The sequence below is a fragment of the Canis lupus genome, chromosome 18, assembly GCF_011100685.1.
Source record: "Canis lupus familiaris isolate Mischka breed German Shepherd chromosome 18, alternate assembly UU_Cfam_GSD_1.0, whole genome shotgun sequence".
NCBI lineage: Eukaryota > Metazoa > Chordata > Mammalia > Carnivora > Canidae > Canis > Canis lupus.
Genome location: NC_049239.1, coordinates 37,763,954 through 37,778,554, shown reverse-complemented (window position 1 = coordinate 37,778,554; position 14,601 = coordinate 37,763,954). Strand labels below are relative to the sequence as shown.

General features: G+C 37.1%; 1 protein-coding gene across 1 annotated transcript; it reads right to left on the bottom strand.

Moving 5' to 3' along the window:
• Positions 1-13,445: 13,445 nt before the first annotated feature.
• On the bottom strand, positions 13,446-14,384 carry OR5AN1 (olfactory receptor family 5 subfamily AN member 1). The gene is given in 1 exon segment (NM_001388874.1): positions 13,446-14,384. A coding segment is annotated over 1 exon segment (939 nt).
• Positions 14,385-14,601: the final 217 nt, after the last annotated feature.

The following is a 14,601-nucleotide window of genomic DNA, read 5'->3' as shown; positions in this document are numbered from 1 at the left end:
ATAGCCAACAAGCACATGAGAAAATGCTCACTTGCCATCAGGGAAATACAAATCAAAACCACAATGAGATCCCACCTCACACCAGTGAGAATGGGGAAAATTAACAAGGCATGAAACCACAAATGCTGGAGAGGATGTGGAGAAAAGGGAACCCTCTTACACTGTTGGTGGGAATGTGAACTGGTGCAGCCACTCTGGAAAACTGTGTGGACGTTCCTCAAAGAGTTAAAAATAGATCCGCCCTACGACCCAGCAATTGCACTGCTGAGGATTTACCCCAAAGATGCAGATGCAATGAAACGCCGGGACACCTGCACCCCAATGTTTCTAGCAGCAATGTCCACAATAGCCAAACTGTGGAAGGAGCCTCGATGTCCATAGAAAGATGAATGGATAAAGAAGATGTGGTTTATGTATACAATGGAATATTACTCAGCCATTAGAAACGACCAATACCCACCATTTGTTTCAACATCGATTGAACTGGAGGGTATTATGCTGAGTGAAATTAGTCAATTGGAGAAGGACAAACATTATATGTTCTCATTCATTTGGGGAATATAAATAATAGTGAAAGGGAATAGAAGGGAAGGGAGAAGAAATGTGTGGGAAATATCAGAAAGGGAGACAGAACATGAAGACTCCTAACTCTGGGAAACGAACTAGGGGTGGTGGAAGGGGGGGTGGGCGGGGGGGTGGGGGTGAATGGGTGACTTGCACTGAGGGGGGCACTTGACGGGATGAGCACTGGGTGTTATTCTGTATGTTGACAAATTGAACACCAATAAAAAATAAATTTATTTAAAAAAATAAAAAGAAAAGAAAAAGAAAATGGGGTGCTGAGGTTTCCCGACTGTTATCATATTGTACCTATTTCTCCCATTGAGTCTGGTAATATTTCCTTTTAAATTTAGATGTTTCTATGTTGCATGCATAAATACTTGCAAATGTTATATCTTCTTGTTGAGTTGATCTTTTATAGTTATATAATGACCTTTGTCTCTTGTTAAAATCTTTGTCTTAAGATCTATTTTTTTCTGATATAAATACAGCTAAACCTGCTTTCTTTTGATTTACATTTACATGGAATTTCTTTTCCATCCCTTTATTTTTGTCTCTGTGTGTGTCTTTCAAGCTCTAATAAGTAAGTCTCTCGTAGACAGCATATAGTTGGACTTTGTTCTATGAGTGTCTGTGTGTTTTTTTATCCATTCACTCTCTCAATGTGTTTGGCTGGAAAATTTAGTTCTTTGGTATTTAAAGTACTACTGATAAGTGTGGACTTAATATTGCATTTTGTTGTTTTCTGAATGTTTTGTAACTCATTTGTTTCTTCATCTCTTGCCCTCTGCCTTTGTATTCGATGATTTTCTGTATTAGTATATTTAGATTCCTTTCTCCTTATCTTTCACAGATTTACTATAAATACTGGCTCTGTGGCTATCATGAGGTTTACATCAAACTTATTGTAACAGTCTACTTTAAACTGACAGCAACTTAAGTTCAAATGTATATTAAAAGTACATTGCTACATTTTATTTTTTGATGCAACAATTTATATCTTTTTATTTTGTGTATCCATTAACAAATTATTGTAGTTGTCACTTTATTTTTACTTTTGTCTTTAAACCTTATGCTGCATTTATAAGTGATATATTACCATGATCACCACATAAGAATGCACTGAATTTACCTTTCTAATGATTTCGTTTTCATATGTTTTCTTTCTACTAATTAGTGACACCTTGTTTCTGCTTGAAGAAGTCCCCTGTAAGCTTTTCGTAAAGGCAATCTAGTGGCAATGAACTGCTCAGGTTTGCTTATCTAGAAACTCTATTCCTTCCTTCAATTCTGAAGGACAATTTATCCAGGTAGACTATTCTTGATTGGCAGGTTTTCTTCTTTCAGCACTTTGGTTTTTGTTGTTGTTGTTTTTTGCACTTTGAATATATTGTGCCATACTCTTAGGCCTGCAAAGTTTCTGCTGAAAATCTACTGATAATTTTATAGAGGCTTCCTTGAACATAAAAGTTGTTTTCCTCTGTCTACTTTTAAGATTACCTCCTTTTAATATATCTCATGTGGTTCTCTTTGGATTCATGTTACTTAGAATTCTTGGGGTTCTCGGATATAGATGTCTGTTTCTTTTCCTAGGTTAGGGAGCTTTTCAGCCATTATTTCTTGAAATAAGCTTTTTGCCTCTCTCTCTCTCTCTCTCTCTCTTTCTCTCTCTCCTCTCTCTACCTTCTGGAACCTCTATAATGCAAATACTGGTCTGTTTGACAGTGGTGTATAAATCTCTTAAGCCAACTTCACTCTACTTAATTCTTTATCTGATTGCTCCTCTGACTGGATAAATTCCACTGCCCTGTCTTCAACTTCATTGATCTAGTATGTGGCTGACCCTTTTTATTGAATTTTTCAGTTAACTTATTGTTTTCTTCAGCTCTGAGATTTTTGTTTGGTAATCTCTTATATTTTCTATCTCTGTTGAAATTCTCACTTTGTTCATGTATTGCTTTCCCGATGAGATGAGCATGTTTATGACCATAATTTGAATTCTCTATCAGATAAATCACTCATCTCTGTTTCATTAAGATCTGTTTATGAGGCTTTATCTTGTTCTTTTGTTTGAAACATATTTCTTTGTTTCCTCATTTTCCTTCTCTGTGTTGGTTTCTGTGCATTAGAAAAATAGACACCTCTCCCAGTCTTAAAGGAGTAATATCATTTAGGAAATGAAACTTATTGTTCAGATGGGCCCTAGCTCATGATTATTCAAACAGCCTTCTTTGTTCTTAGTGGCTCCTCGTAGTTGAGGTTGTGCTACCATTTGTCAGTGTCTCAAAAGGGAGGATCCCAGGCAACATCTACATGCAGCGTAATTGGAAGTCAGATACTCAAGAAGCATTTTTAAAGTATGCATATGGGCCTCTTTCAGGGAAATCCTGGAATCAGGTGTTTCTATCTATGCCTCTGCACTAACCCTGAGGGGAACAGCCTATTAAGGACTGTTTCTTTGTTTGGTACAATCCTGTGGGATCCATGAATACAAGCCCCACTGGCCAAAAGAGCTGGGCTATCAGGGATATACCCTCAAAAAGGACCCACAAAATCCAGGATATCAGGCATGAGCACAATCCTTTCTAGTGACCTGGGGTAGCGCAGAGGGAAAGTACAGAGATAGTGCCTGCAGTCCTCCCCAGTCTCCAGAGAAGATAGCAGTCCACCCATAGGTGTGTGTTAAATTAGAAGGTTTACCTCAGACTGTAGCTTTTATAATATGTATATGGGCCTCTTTCTATAAAAGACTGGGAGTTGAGTGTTTCTGACTGCTCTCTGAATTAAGTCCTGGGTGATAGCCAGTTCAGAACAGTTTCTTTGTTTGCTATCATTTTGTGAATCTCACAGATATAAGCCCAGTTGGCTTTCAGAGATAGGTGTTTTGGGAGCCAATATCCCAGGAGGAAGTCTCAAAAGTTAAGGTGCTAGGTATTGGGTCCAAACCCTTCACAACTTGGGAGGAAGCTAGAAGTTGTGAGTTCCCTCCCAATCTATGTGACTGTGCCAGGGGTAGGGTTATTGGCAAGGCTGTATCTCCACATCTCCCATTTGTTTCAATGTAGAATTGTTCTTGTTTGAACAAGGTACAGGAGTCATTTGGCTAGTTTATGAATTTCTCTCACAGCATATTGCTCCATATGGAGCTATAGATTCGGTGTGTTCATGGGAGAAAATAAGTTCAAGAGCCTCCTATGTTACTATCTTGAACTAAAATCCCTCTTTCTCTCTCCATGAACAACTAAAAATTAGCACCTAGCCATGAACAAAAAGTACATCTGTGGGAGATGTGAGCTCTAGCACCACATGGCCAGGGCCAAGGAGGAATTATGCTCTCCTGTAGAGGATAACAGGTAACAAATCTCAGTATGTGCTGTGAATCTAGTGGAAGCTAGCAAACCAGCCTGACACTCTCAGCCACAGTCAGGGAAAACCTGGAGTGCTAGTTTGTGTGAACAACCACGGAAAAGGAAGATTTTGTTCAAGTCCAGCTTTCCTGAGGAAAAAGTTCAGATCTCCACTGGAGCAAAAAATAAATACAAGTTTGTATGCCCTTGGCAGTACCATCCTTTCCCCCAAGGCAACACAGTGCAGGTATGAACTAGCCAGTGGCAAACTATTCTGTGTGGCAAAAAGAAAGTGGTGAGTGAGTGCCCAGCTACTACAGCTGTGTGGAAAATAATGAAGAAACCCAGAAACCCATTTCTCTCCGGCAGTACTAAGTCCTAAGGTGGGACCTTCATTACTGGGAAGAGGGGGTGTAGACATCATGAAAGAAGTAGATAAGAATATCAAAGGGCATTAAAAGGATGTAATAGATCCCCCCATCTGACCAGCAGTCACCGCAACACCCTATGTGCCAAATCTACCCACCCTGTGATAGATCACTGTGCATTTTCTCAAGTCAGAGGCAAAAGTGAGCTCCAGTAAGAATGAATATGCTATGAAAAACTTCTATTCAAGAAAGGAACCACAACTTAAGCTGTAGCTCCACCTTCTTCTAAGAAACAAAACAGAACTTTCCAGGAGCCAGTCTGGTGAGTTGTAAGAACTAGTACACACAAACAAGCTTAACAATTTAGCCATGGAAAGAAGTCTGGTGTAGGCATGTCCAAACAAAGCTGAATAAGATACCAGCTATAGTAAAACCATTGAAAAATATCTCCCATCCAAAGATAGCTAGTAAAGATTTGAGGAGGTATCTGCTATTTCAAATACAAAAGCAGGAACATAAAACTCCAATGAACATGAGATGCAAGGAGTCATGTCATCATTAAAAAATAAAAATAATCCTCCAATAACCAACTCAAAGTCACAGAATTTTGCAATCCAGCTAATAAAGTACTCAAAATAGCTGTTTTGAGAGTGCCTGGGTGGTTCAGTCAGTTAAGCATCTCCCTTCTGCTCTGGTCTCAATTATCCTAGGAGTTTCGGGATCAAGCCCTGCTCAGCAGAGAATCTGTTTCTCCCTCTCCCTTTGCCCATCCCCCTGCACCTTTTCTCTTTCTCACTCTCTCTCTCTCTCTCTCTCTCTCTCACAAAATAAATTAATAAATAAAATCTTTAAAAATAAAACACCAAAATAGCTGTTCTGAAGAAACTAAAGAGATACAGGAAAACACAAAAAGACAGTTCAATGAAATAAAAAAGAATACATGAACAAAGGGGGAAATTTCATAGACATAGAAATCATTAAAAATTACCAAGCAGAAAATATAAAGCTGCAGGATTCGATGAATAAAATGAAAAATATGCAACAGGAAGCATCCATAGTAGACAGAAACAGAAAGTAGAATCAGGGAACCTGAGTACAGGAACTATGAGATAACCCAGTCAGAGAACAAGAAAAAAAAAGAATAAAAGAGTGCAAAGAAAGCTTCTGGGAACCATGAAGCATATGGCTTTAGAATAATTGGAGTTAGAAAAAGAAAAGAGAGGAGAAGGAGACAGAAAGTCTATTTAAAGATACAATAGCTGAGAACTTCCTAAAGCTAGGAAGATACATGGACATCCAAGTTAATGAAACTAATAGACTGCTACATTATCTCATTGCAAAATGACCTTCTCCAAGGCATATTATAATGAAAGTGTCAAAAATTAGAAAGAGAGAATCCTAAAAGCAAGTGAGAAAAAAAAGCTTATAATCTGCAAAGGAACTCCCATTAGGTTATCAATGGATATCACAGCAGATATCCTTAGGCCAAGAGACAGTGGAATGATGTATAAGAAGTGTTGGGAAAATATACCAACTGAGAATCTCTTCCCAAATTATCCTACAGATAAGAAGGAGAAATAAAGACTCTCCCAGATAAGTAAAAGAGGGTATTAATCACCATTAGACCCTTCCAGCTAGAAATAATGAAAGGAGATTCTCAAGCTGAACTGAAAGGATGTAACACGAAAACATGAAAATAGACCACACACTGGTAGAGGTAAATATACAATCAGATTTAGAAGGCTATTTCTGCATAGGATAGAGTTTTAACCAATTAATTATAGTATAACTGTAGTACAAGTACTGTAGTTTGTGAACAAACACACAACATAGGAGCACCTGGGTTGCTCAGTCAGTTAAGTGTCTGCCTTCAGCTCAGGTCATGATCCAGGCATCTTGGGATTGAGCCTCATGTAGTTGTTGGGCTCCATGCTCAGCAAGGAGCCTGCTTCTCCCTCTCCCTCTGCTGCTCTCCTTGCTTATGTTCTCTCGTGCCCTCTCTGTGTCAAAATAAATAAATAAATCTTTAAACACACACATATCACATAAAAAGTAAACTGTGATATCAAAAATATAAAAGAATGAAGTAAAAGGATAGCTATTTTGTATGACACCAAAGTGAAATTGCTATCAGCTTAAAATGGATTTTTGGTCTATGTTTTATGTAAACCATGTGGTAACCACAAAGCAAAAACTTATATTAGGTTCACAGAAGAGAAAGGGGAATCAAAGCATACCATCAGGAAAAATAACCAATTCACAAAGTTAAGAGGAAACAGGAAAAACAAACAATTGAACAACAAAATAGCCAGAAATCAATTAATAAGTTTACATTAGTAAGATAACATATTATAAGTATCCTAAGTGTAAATACACTGAATTCACCAACCAAAGGCACAACTAAAGACAAACAAACAAACAAAAAACCCTAACTATACGCTGCCTAGAAGAAACTCACTTCAGCTTTAAAGACACACAAGCTAAAAGTGAGATGGAAAAAGTGGAAACTAAAAGAAAGCAGTGCAGCTATACTTATATCAAACAAAATAGACTTTCAGCCAAAAATGGGAATAAGAGACAAAGAAGGTCATTAAATAATAATAAAGGGGTCAATTCATCAAGAAGACATAACAACCAAAAATATATGTATCCAATATCAGAGTGCCAATACAGATTAAAGAAATATTAACAGATCTGAAGGGAAAAACAGACAGCAATACAATAATAGTAGGAGACTTCAGTACCCCACTATCAGCAATAGATGGATCATCCCAACAGAAAATCTACATGAAAATGTTGGACAAAACCAAACACCAGACCAGATGTCGCTAATAGACATTTATAGAACATTCTATCCAATGGCAACAAAATACATTCTTCTTAGGTGCATACTAAAAATTCTTCAGAATAAATCATATGATAGGACACAAACCAAGTCTCAACAAATTCAAGAAGACTGAAATCATGCCAAGTATCTTTCCCAACCACATTGTTATGAAACTAGAAATCAACAAAAGGAAAGCTGGAAAATTGACAAGCATGTGAAAACTAAACAACACATTCCTAAACAACCAAAGGGTCAAAGAAGAAATCAAAAGAGGAATAAAAAAATATCTTAAGACCAATGGAAATGGCAACACAATACAGGAAAACCTATGGGATACTACAAAAGCAGTTCTAAAAGGGAAGTTTACAAGGATAACTACATATACTAAGCAAATATAAAGATTTCGAATAAACAACCTAACTTTTTACCTTATGGAATGAGGAAAAGTACAAGCATAGCCAAAGTTATTAGAAGAAAGTAAATAACAAAGATCAGGGCGGAAATAAATGGAAAAAAGATCAGAAAAGTAATGGAAAAAAATCAACAAAACTAAAAGCTGTTTTTTAACAGGAAAACAAAGTGACAAATCTTTAGCTAGACTAAGAAAAAAAGAGAAGACTAACCCTAACCCTAAACCTCATTTTATGATGCTAGCATTACCCTGACACCAAAGAGAGATAAAGATACTACATGAAAATTACAGAAACATACCTGATCAACATAGATGCAAAAATTCACAATAAAATATCAGCAAGTCTAAATCAACAACACATTAAAGGATCATACACCATGATTAAGTGAATATTATCCCTGAGATGCAAGGTTAGTACAACAAACACAAAATCATAAATGTGATGCACCATATTCATGTAATAAAAGATAAAAGTATCATCTCAGTGGATGCAGAAAAAGCATTTGAAAAAGTACATCCTTTGAGGAACCTCCACACAGTTTTCCAGAGTGGCTGTACCAGTTCACATTCCCACCAACAGTGTAAGAGGGTTCCCTTTTCTCCGCATCCTCTCCAACATTTGTGGTTTCCTGCCTTGTTAATTTTCCCCATTCTCACTGGTGTGAGGTGGTATCTCATTGTGGTTTTGATTTGTATTTCCCTGATGGCAAGTGATGCAGAGCATTTTCTCATGTGCATGTTGGCCATGTCGATGTCTTCCTCTGTGAGATCTCTGTCCACGTCTTTTGCCCATTTCATGATTGGATTGTTTGTTTCTTTGGTGTTGAGTTTCATAAGTTCTTTAAGATCTTGGAAACTAGCCCTTTATCTGATAGGTCATTTGCAAATATCTTCTCCCATTCTGTAGGTTGTCTTTTAGTTTTGTTGACTGTATCCTTTGCTGTGCAAAAGCTTCTTATCTTGATGAAGTCCCAATAGTTCATTTTTGCTTTTGTTTCTTTTGCCTTCGTGGATGTATCTTGCAAGAAGTTGCTGTGGCCAAGTTCAAAAAGGGTGTTGCCAGTGTTCTCCTCTAGGATTTTGATGGAATCTTGTCTCACATTTAGATCTTTCATCCATTTTAAGTTTATCTTTGTGTATGGTGAAAGAGAGTGGTCTAGTTTCATTTTTCTGCATGTGGATGTCCAATTTTCCCAGCACCATTTATTGAAGAGACTGTCTTTCTTCCAATGGATAGTCTTTCCTCCTTTATCGAATATTAGTTGACCATAAAGTTAAAAATAGACCTGCCCTACGACCCAGCAATTGCACTGTTGGGGATTCACCCCAAAGATACAGATGCAATGAAACGCCGGGACACCTGCACCCCGATGTTTATAGCAGCAATGTCCACAATAGCCAAACTGTGGAAGGAGCCTCGGTGTCCATAGAAAGATGAATGGATAAAGAAGATGTGGTTTATGTACACAATGGAATATTATTCAGCCATTAGAAATGACAAATACCCACCATTTGCTTCGACGTGGATGGAACTGGAGGGTATTATGCTGAGTGAAGTAAGTCAATCGGAGAAGGACAAACATTATATGGTCTCATTCATTTGGGGAATATAAATAATAGTGAAAGGGAATATAAGGGAAGGGAGAAGAAGTGTGTGGGAAATATCAGAAAGGGAGACAGAACATACAGACTCCTAACTCTGGGAAACTAACTAGGGGTGGTGGAAGGGGAGGAGGGCGGGTGTGGTGAATGGGTGACTTGCACTGAGGGGGGCACTTGATGGGATGAGCACTGGGTGTTATTCTGTAAGTTGGCAAATTGAACACCAATAAAAATAAAATTATATTAAAAAAATAAAAAAAGAAAAAGTACATCCTTTCTTAATTAAAATTGTAAACAAATTGGGTATAAAAGAACTGAACTTAACATAAGAAAGGCCATAAATGAGAAACCCACAACTAACTTTATACTAAACAATGAAAGGCTAAAACCTTTTCGTCTAAGATCAAGAGCAAGACACGACAATCCATTCTCACCACTCTAATTCAACATAGTACTGAAAGTTCTAGCTAGAGCAATTAGGCAAGATAAGAAATAAAAGGCATCTACATCAGAAAGGAAAAAGAAAAATTATCATTACCACGGATTATTATATATCCCTATATCCAGAAAGTCCTAGAGATTCAACCTAAAATCTGTTGGAACTAATCAACAAATTCAGTAAAGCTGCAGTGTATAAAATCAACATACAGAAACTGGCTGCATTTCTATATACTAACAAGGAAACACCTGAAAAAGAAGTAAAAAAATAGTATGCCATTCACAGTAATATTAAAAACAATAAAAATACTTGAGAATAAATTTAAAGGAAGTAAAAGATCTGCACTATTAAAACTACAACATATTTTTTAATTCATTGAGTGGTATTTTTTATACATTTATTTTTTATTGTGGCCGAGTTTCAATTTGCCAACATATAGAATAACACCCAGTGCTCATCCCATCAAGTGTAAAACTACAACATATTGATGAAATTAAAGAAGATACACACACACACAAAAGACATCCCGTGTTCATGGTTCAAAATTAATATTCTTCAAATGTTCATACCATCCAAAGCCATCTATAGACTGAAGACAATCTCTATCAAAATTCCAATGACATTTTTTACCAGAATAAAAACAATCCTAAAATTTGCATGAAACTTCAAAAGACCTAAGCCAAAGCAATCTTGAGAAAGAACAAAAGTGATGGCATCATACTCTTGATTTCAAACTATACTACAAAGCTATAGTATGGGTCTGACATAAAAATAGACACATAGACCAACAGAACAGGGTCCAGAAATAAATTCCCACCTATACATCACTAATATTTAACAGGGAACCAAAAATATTCAATGGGGAAAGAATAGTCTCTTTAATAAATGGCTTTAGAAAAACTGGATAACCATATGCATAATAATGAAATCAGACCACTATCTTTCATCACTCACAAAAACTAACTCTAAATGGATTAAAGACAGGAACATTATATCTGAAACCATAAAACTCCTAGAAGAAAAAATAGGGAGCAAGCACCTTAACCTTGGTCTTGAAAATAATAATTTGTATCTCACATCAGCAGCACAAGCAACAAAAGCAAAAATCAACAAGTGGAACTATATCAAATCAAAAAGCTTCTACACCGCAAAAGAAATAATCAACAAAATCAATCAACCTACAGAACAGGAGAAAATATCTGTAAACCATATACTGAAAAATATTTGCCAACCATGTATCAGATAAGGGGTTAATATCATACACATATGGGGAGAATCATATAACTCAAAAGCAAAACAATCTGATTTAAAAATGAGTGGAAGAACTTAATATAGATATTTTTCCTAGAAGACACTTAAATGGCCAACAGGTGCATGAAAAGGTACCCAACATCACTAATCATCAGGGAAATGTAAATCAAAAGCACAATGAGATATCAACTCACACATGTTAGAATGGTTATCATCAAGACAAGAGATAACAAGTGGTGGCGAGCATGTGGAATAAAGGGAATACTGGGTGATATGCTATATGTTGGCAAATTGAACTCCAAAAAAGAAAATTTAAAAAAATAATAAAAATAAAAATCAGAGAATACAATAAATTAAGATAAATAAAATGAGTCTCTTTGATGCAGCATAAAAAAATTTTAAAAATAAAGGAAATATTTGTACACTATTGGTGGAAACATAAATTCATTCAGCCACTATTTAAATCAATATTAACGTTCCTCAATAAATTAAAGAACTACTATATGATCCACCAATCTCACTTGTGTGTATACATTCAACAGAAATAAAAACAGGATACCAAAAAGATAATCTATGCAACCATGTTTATTGCAGCATTATTCATAATAGACACGATACAGGAATGAAAAAGAATGATAACGATGACATGGTATTTACACACAATACAGTGGAATATTATTCAACTATGAAAGTAAGGAAATCTTGATTTGAGACAACACGGATGGACCCTGAGGGCATTATGGCAAGAGAGATAAGCCAGACAAAGACAAATACTGCATGACATCACTAATAAGCAGAATCAAAAAGCCAATCTCATAGAAACAGAGTACAATTATGGCTAGCATGGCCTGGGGGACAAGGGAACTGGAGAAATGTTTTTTGAAAGGGTACTATCTTGTAACTAAAAGATGAATAAATCTGGCAGCGTGATGACTATAATCAATAATACTGGATTACATACCTCACAGAGGTGCTTCTCCTACTGAAGCCCTTATGGTTCCCTAGAAAGACTTCTCATACATTCTTACACATTTTTAAAGAACAGTGCTCCAAAGAACATGCCTATGCCTGCATGGGGGGAGGAGGGCGCATATCCTTTATTCATACTGCACTACTTCCTTGGCATGGGATAAGCCCTCACATTCTCTTAGAGGTTCAGTGATTCCCCATCTCTCAATCCTGTCCATCTGTAAACTTGTGAAAAATCTGGGAAAGTTTCAAATGCCTCTTCATTTATAGTCCTTAATTAAATGGAATAATTATATGACTTCGAATGGAGATTCCCCCCCAAAAAAAATATTAAAAACCCAAAGAATCTCCAAGGATAATATGTAATTGTAATCACATCCATCGTTTTACATCAGTTGGTTCAATTCTGAGCACTCTGGCATTACAGCAGTCAATACCGATACACACTGTACTCCACTTTTCAAACAGATCACAAGAACCAAAAGTTTTATATTCTATTTTAGACAGAGAAAACTGGCCAAAGTTAAAAATCCTGCCTATTGTACTATTTATTTCCTCTCTGGCCCTTTGAGGCTTCCTAGAAATATCAGCATTAGAATAACTCTAATTCACTCCATAAATTATATCACCCCATATAAAACCATAAATCTCTAGGACATAAAATGTTGAACACAAACAAACAAACAAAAAGTATGCCAGCTTTCCATATTTGTTCTTAGTCTATAATATTTAATATTCACTAACTCTATTATTACAATGAATTCTCAGACACACGTATCCTCACACCAAACATGAACAGATGCTTGAAATACTAGAAATGATTTAATAGTGTGAAATGCTGGCTACATCAGGATAAATTTTCTTGATTTAATGGGAGAGAGAGGTTTGAGTCCCACAATGTAAGAAATAGCTATTGGCTGGGATATGGATTTTCAACATCACTCCCATCAGAAATCTCCACTGAACACTAGAAGCGAGAAATGAAGTCATCAGACTCATAAGTAAATGGTACTGAAGGAAAAACATTCTTCATTCCATTCTCCTATGGTTCAAATCACCTCCTGCTTCCTTAGATTACAGTTGGTGGAGACTGGAAAGTGACCAAACTTATTAGATGACTAGGCTGGAAAGAGGCCTTCAACAAACATTAGCTATCTCAGACTGCTGTTGCCAAGCCAATTGTATAGCTTTGTTTCTGTTCAAAGGCATATCCCCCCTATTTATTCCCATTATGGTCAGAAATCCAAAACAAACATTGATCACCCTCATGTCTGGATTATGCTGCATCAAAATATTTGGGAGGCAAGTTCTCTACACTCCTGGGGGCATCTGCCAGGTATTGCTTCTTTACAATCAGAGGTCTGAGATAAACAGGCCTCAATCTCTAAAGCCAAAAGAAGCAAAGGGTTTCTAAACCTTACTGTTTAAAAATACCTGCAGATTGTTAATAAATGATGAGGCCACTCTTCATGTAGGGTGAAAGTATGAACCTCTAGGACCTAAAGATATTGTGTTTGTATGGAATCAAGTCAGCTGCAAGTCCATTTGGCATATTATCTGTTACAAATTAAACTATCTTTATCCAAAGGCAGTGTGAATTTTGTTAGAATCCATTCATGTGCACATTATTAAGGGATAAGATTTCGAGAGGACAACTCTGGACAGGACCTCAGCAATACCATGTCTTCTTTGGTAACCTCTTCAAGGCATCTTTGATTTCCTTGTTCCTCAGACTGTAAATCAAGGGATTCAACATGGGAATAACCACAGTGTAGAATACTGATGCAAATCTGTCAAAGCTGGAGGAACCACCAGAGCTGGAACTCAAATAGACAAAGATACTTGAGGTATAGAAGAGAGAAACTGCTGTCAGATGAGAAGCACAGGTGTTGAAAGCTTTGGATCTGCCTTTAGCTGAAGTGATTTTCATGATGGAGATGACAATAAAGCCATAAGATATCATAATAATAAAGGCATTTATTATCCCAAAGATCATTGCTAGTATAGCAAGCAACAGTTGTACAAAGAAGGTGTCAGTGCAGGACAGGATTAATAGTTGGGGCATGTCACAGAAGAAGTGGTTGATGACATTCGGCCCACAGAAATGAAGCTGAAACATGGCACACAACTGGGATATAGAAGCAGAGAGTGCAGCCAGATAGGATCCCAGCACCATCTGAATACAGAGCGTGGGTGACATGACTGATGAATAAAGAAGTGGATTACAAATGGCAGTGTATCGGTCATAAGCCATGGCTGTCATGAGACAAGACTCACTCAGTCCCATGGTTGAAAAGACAAAGTACTGAACGGCACAACCCACAAAGGTGATGGTTTGCTGCTCTTGGAAAAAGTTGGAGAGCATCTTGGGAGCTGTAGAGGTCACATAGCAGACATCTATGAAGGACAGATTACTGAGGAAGAAGTACATGGGCGTGTGGAGGTGAGAGTCCATCCTTATTAAGATGATGAGGCCCAGGTTCCAAGTCAGAGTCAAAATGTAAATCAGCAGGAATACAGCAAAGAGCACTGCTAGGATTCTGGGGAAATCAGAGAATCCCAAAAGGATGAAATAAGTGATCTCTGTAGTATTGCCTCCTCCAGTCATTGCTTGGTGCTTCTAAAATCAGAAAAGAGAGAAGAGAAGGCACTGCTGACCCAGGTGAAATGACAGCATTACAATCCCATATGTGCCATAGTTTCCCTCCATGGAGTGTGGGGAAAGAAGCAATGCCTCACTGACCTGATGAAAAGATCCAGTTTTTCATCTCAAATTGTCAAGAAGTGACTTTTTAGTGCCTTGTGTTCTCACCTATTTCATGAAG